The 5,588-nt window shown below is 33.5% G+C and overlaps 1 protein-coding gene across 2 annotated transcripts; it reads left to right on the forward strand.

Moving 5' to 3' along the window:
- The first annotated feature begins 3,369 nt into the window (after positions 1-3,369).
- LOC105768201 (hypothetical protein) lies at positions 3,370-4,982 on the forward strand. Of its 2 annotated transcripts, XR_008195116.1 has the most exons (4): positions 3,370-3,530; positions 3,609-3,714; positions 3,824-4,123; positions 4,275-4,982. XR_008195116.1 is itself a non-coding variant. In XM_012587984.2 (3 exons), the coding sequence occupies exons 1-3, from the start codon at positions 3,492-3,494 to the stop codon at positions 3,967-3,969; spliced, it is 291 nt and encodes a 96-aa protein (XP_012443438.1). In that variant the 5' UTR covers positions 3,370-3,491; the 3' UTR covers positions 3,970-4,902. The 2 variants fall into 2 exon arrangements, 1 of the variants encoding a protein (XP_012443438.1); XM_012587984.2 differs by having other exon boundaries at positions 3,824-4,902.
- Positions 4,983-5,588: the final 606 nt, after the last annotated feature.

Genomic DNA, 5,588 nt, shown 5'->3' on the forward strand with positions numbered 1-5,588 from the left:
GACAACATCTTAAGTTCACTTAAAAAAGTTGATGTTCCATAATGTGAATCTTGCTTGAAAGGTAAGATGATTAAGCTATCTTTTAATGCAAAAGGAATGAGGGTCGCAAAACCCCTAAAACTTGTATATGTGGCCCTATGAGTGTTAGTGCAAGAGGCGGTTATGAGTATTTTGTAACCTTTATTGATGGCTATTCCAGATATGAGTATGTATACCTAATGCATCACAAAAGTGAAACCTTTGATAAATTTAAAGAGTTTTGTGCGGAAGTGGATAAACAATTAGGTTTACCCATAAAGACACTGCGGTCTGATCAAGATGGGGAATATTTATCTAATGAGTTCTTAGGCTACCTCATAGAGAATGAGCTTCTATCCTAATTAGCCACGTCAGACACTCCACAAAAAAATGGCGTGGCGGAAAGAAGAAATTGAACGCTTTTAGACATGGTATGCTCGATGTTAAGTTATTTGAAGCTACCAATATCTTTTTGGGGATACGTTGTACAAATGACTTGTTATATTCTAAATAATGTGCCAACTAAGGCAGAATCAAAAACCCCATACAAAGTGTGGCATGACAGGAAGCCGAATCTTAATCATTTTAGGATTTAGGGATGCCTGACCCACATATTGGACAAAGATGCGAGGAAGTTTGACTCAAGGATAGAATTGTATGTGTTTGTAGGATATTCGAAGGGAACAAAGGGTGGTTTGTTTATAACCCGAAAGAAGAAAATGTTATAATGTCAATTCACACTACTTTCCTGAAAGAAAGTTACATGAATGAATTTAAACCTCGAAGTAAAAAGGTACTCGAGGAAATTTCGAGAAATACACAAAACCCTATTGAAACTATTTCAAAACCAATTCTTAATAGTAGGCCTACAAATGATTAGCAGCATTGTAACACCCTGCCTGTCGAAGCCTTAGTGTCTGGATATTGTTTAGGGAAATAAAACAGATGAGATAAGTTTCGAATATGTATAATGTTAGAACTAGACTTAGCATGAGAACCCTTTGAGCACGCCTGTGACGGCTTGATGTTGGTGAACACTAGGTTGGCACAAAGTGATAAGAAGTATAGGTAAGAAAGGGTTCGCCCAAAAGCTCTGATAGCACATAGAGTGGGTGGACTCCGTTATGGATAAAGGAAATGATCTTTATAATATGAGTTTACATTAGCAGTGTAAAACACCCTATAAGGTTGGCTTTGAGCCAGTCAAGATGGAAGGAACAATAGTTATGAACCAACCAAACGAGAACTAAGATAGTTAAGGACCAAAGGTAGGTACTCGATTAGTTTTCTTGAAAATTGTAAATTTGGATAAGACCATCCAATGATTTATATGATGTTTAACAAGTTTCAATAAAAACTTGGGTTGAGTTGAGCGTTTAAGATAGGTTAAGAAGAAAACATCTTATATTTTCCTTTTCTTGAGATAATAGGACTAGAAGAAGGGTGAGGTACTCCTCTAAGCTAAGTCTAAGACCACGATGTTTGAACAAGAGTTCCTTAAAAGTATGGTAACGCCCGGTGTTTGGACGAGCTCTGAACTTAATAAGTAAACTAAGTGTTACTTCAAAGGGTGAAGTGTTGTCCACCCCACTGATGCTCTTGGCGTGTTAAGTAGGCGTATAACTAGTATTGGACTATGGCAAGAAACTGACTTAGAAAGGAATAACTCATTAGGAAAATGAAGCTTAGTAAGGTATTAAGGAAACTCAGATAATAAGGTCATTACCAAGAAGGCATGACACACCAAGTGTGATTAGTTAATGATAATGATTTATCCTTGAAAGGGTGGTGTGATTCAAATTGAGCTGCTTGTTCGTTAACTCAACATTCGCTTACCGATTGGCTTGTCTTTCTGGGACAATTTCCTATTTCTTGCAAAACTAATAAACATCATACTGTTTCCTGTTATTCTTCTGAGGCTAAGCATAAGTCTATGGCTTTCGTTACTTGTGAGCTCAAGTGGCTAAAGGCCTTGCTATTGAGCTTAGGTGTTCATCATCCTAAAGGAATTCCTTTATTTTGGGATAGTCAATCTATACTGCATATTGCATAGAATCTCACATTTCACAAGCGTACTAAACATATTGAAGTGGATTGTCATTTTGTTAGGGATGCAATCCAGGATGAGTAGATTGCACCTTCTTATATTCCGACCTCCATTCCGTTGATAGACATTTTTACAAAGGCGCTTGGTAAATCGCAATTTGAATATCTTCTCAGCAAGTTGGGCATTTATGATCTGCATGCTCTAACTTGAAGGGAGTATTAGGATATTATTATAGGATATTATATTTTAGCAATTTGATTCCTACGTAACTACTATTATATATACCCTTGAGGTCTATTAATAAAATTTAAGAGACTACTCTATTATTGTCAAATCAAAACTTGGTTTGAAAAGCACTTGCTTACCAAATTTTTAATTTGAATTTATGGTTTAGTTTAAAAATCACTTTTAAACCTAAATCCTAAGTCAAATTATGAAAAAAACATAAAATATTTCTAACCTAAATTATTAAAAATATAAAGTTATATATATAACACTTTACAAAAACACAATCACACAAAATAGCTCCTTATTTTAATCTTCCCTTCATTTTCCCTTTGTTTTATTGATTTTCCTTTTTTAACTTTCCTCTATTTCCTTCTAAATTAAAGCAAAAAACCCTTTTACACACTTTTAATGAGTTGGGTTACTTGTCTTACCCCAACAGAAGTCAAATTGAAATTGATCTCACTTTTTAAACTGTTTTACAGATTGGCAGAAAAATCATCAAAGATGAAATTGAGAGAAACGTAAAAACTGAATCTTAACCCTTTAAATTTTAATATAAACAAACATATATGGTCCAATAGATGTTGAAAGTTGCATCTTCCATCATGTGATTGAAGTAGAAGACGATGAAAAAGATCACTACGGTTAAAGCAATATGCCCATTTACTCGTACTGATGGATGTTTAGCCAGAACTTGAAGGTACATCTTCTGTATTTTGATTGGAAAGGAATGGATGGATGCATGCATGTTCCTGCAGATTTAACACATTTATTTATATGAAATTATTTTCAATACTTACATTAGATTTGAAGTTGTGTCGAGTCAGGACAAGTTATTGCTTGTTTGCATTCATAGAATCTTTTTCACTCGACCTACAACAGGCGTTACCAACTTGGAGACTTCAAATTCTACATCAACTAAATCATGGCTTTTATCAATTAAGCTTACAATAGTCGACAAAAATTCTCTCTGTACTAGCACAATCGAGCTTCGGACAAAAGAGTGGTGCTTGGTAATAAAATCTCATCTCCACCAATCATAGACATCGTCCCACGTGGGACATCGGACCCAACCAACAACCTATGACATCATGTCTTGTTTCTTCTTCATCCCCCTGTTTCCTCTATTATATAATTTCCACTCTGCTAGTTCTTGGTGGAAAAAGCCTAAACTCAGTACCAATATTTGGATGATTTCATGAACATGGATGACTCTTCTGCTTCATACATCCATATGGTAAGTATTATATAGCAATTTCCATAAAGTTATAGTTGTTTCCAAGATGATCATGTATGTATGTATGTATTTATGCAGGTGCATCATCTTATAGAAGAGTGTTTGATATTCAACATGAGCAAGGAGGAGTGCATGGAAGCTTTGGCTAAGCATGCAAGTATTAAACCAGTCATTACTTCAACAGGTTCAGTCATATATATATATATATTTGAACAGAGATAGTAGATTTGAACTCTTAAAAAAGACTAGAAATTATAATATGATTCTGAGTATGTGTGGTTTTTGGTTAACAGTTTGGAATGAGTTGGAAAAAGAGAACAAGGAGTTCTTTGAGGCTTACACAAGAAACAGAGATCAAAGAGCTACAGACATGGAGAAAAGGCAAAGGATCCAGTTCAGGGTTAATGCATACATGAGGGAGAAAGGCAACAAGGACTAATTTAATGCATGATCTATGAGCTAAAAATCAAGATTTAGACTTGTTTAAGTAGTTCTTGATCCATAGTTGTAGAGTTTGTATAAGCAATAGCCTCCATAGCAGAGGTGGTCCAAAATTTCAGTTCCTACCCGGTGTTGAGCCAACAGTATCTAAGGTAAAACCCTCACCGCTCGCTGTCAGGTCAGCTTTGTTAGAACTTGCCTTTAGTAAAAAAAAGTGTATATATTGTAATAAAATTCATTACATTTGCAATGGCGATTTAACTTTTTCTTTTTGGGGGTTCTGTTTTGGGACCATTTTCAAAGAGATGACAGGCGACTGTGTATCAATTGTCACAGTCTGAAGCTTTTTCTGAAAGGAGGGCTCAATTTATAGTCGTTTTTTTTTTCAATTTGCTGTGATTCGGATGTAAATGATGCGAAGTATGCGGTTGAGAAAGCCAAGCTTTGGAACAAAAAAGAAAAAGAAAGCCAAGTTGAAGAAGTCATCCACCATGGGTCAAAGATGGTTTGAGTAAAATACATCTCTTCTTGGGTTGAGTTATAATAGCAAGATTACTGTTTGAATGCGAGGAAAGTGAGCTATGGTGCGTCCAAAGTTTGACTTTCTGAAAACGATGGAAATTTAAAGAGAATAGAGTAAAATACTAAGATAAATGAGAATTGGGAAAATATCTAGAATTATACTTGCTTTTGGGGGCTCATTGGAGCAACAAAGGGTTAATTCTTTGTCCTTAGCCACCAGCTCTGGCGGTGCATCAGTATGAAAGCTATGGTTCGAAGATTGTTATTTGGCCACTTTTGCCATACTAGGTCTTTAATCCTCCTCATGGCAATCTGCATTGTACCGGCACTGATTGTATAGGTTTCTACCTAATGTTGGTTTTAAATCGATATATTCGGTTTCGATTAAAATTTTAATATCTTTCAATTATTTTGATGTCTTTCAATTTGTTTCGGTCAAACGAATGTATATTGATTTATTCTGATTGATGCAAATTTTTATTTTTTATTTTAATCATTTTAGTATTTTTATAATTACATTTAAAATTAATAGTTATTCAATTAAATTAATAATTTTAGAACTTATATTTATCTGGATGTAATTGAAATATATTTGCATGTATATATAATATACAATATATTTTTACTAAAATAATCTTTAATTTGTTAAAATAAAAATTGAGCTGTAAATTCATATGTGAAAAACTTTTAAATATTTTTATGATTTATCAAGAAAATAAATATTAAACACTATATATGAGTGTGAAAAATATATAAAAACACTGATAAACTCAAACGATACGTCAAAACATGCCAATATTGGTACATATTAATACCAAAACAAAAATAGTATGCCCATCACTACCGTACAGACTACATTAATCCTTACACTATTCTTTTTTTTTTTTTTGGAATTTATGATGTTTTGATTTTAACCTAAATTATAATTTCAAACACAATAAAAGTGATAAAGAAGATCTTTTCAAATATTTTAAATTGAGATTTTAACCCAAGTTAAAATGCAAAATTTTAACTTTTTCACTTTTGAAAAAAAAGTGTTTTTAGTTAAATTACTTTTTTATGGGTAAACTACTCAGTTTGTCACTGAATTTTTAG

Source organism: Gossypium raimondii, chromosome 4 (genome assembly GCF_025698545.1).
Source record: "Gossypium raimondii isolate GPD5lz chromosome 4, ASM2569854v1, whole genome shotgun sequence".
Classification (NCBI taxonomy): domain Eukaryota; kingdom Viridiplantae; phylum Streptophyta; class Magnoliopsida; order Malvales; family Malvaceae; genus Gossypium; species Gossypium raimondii.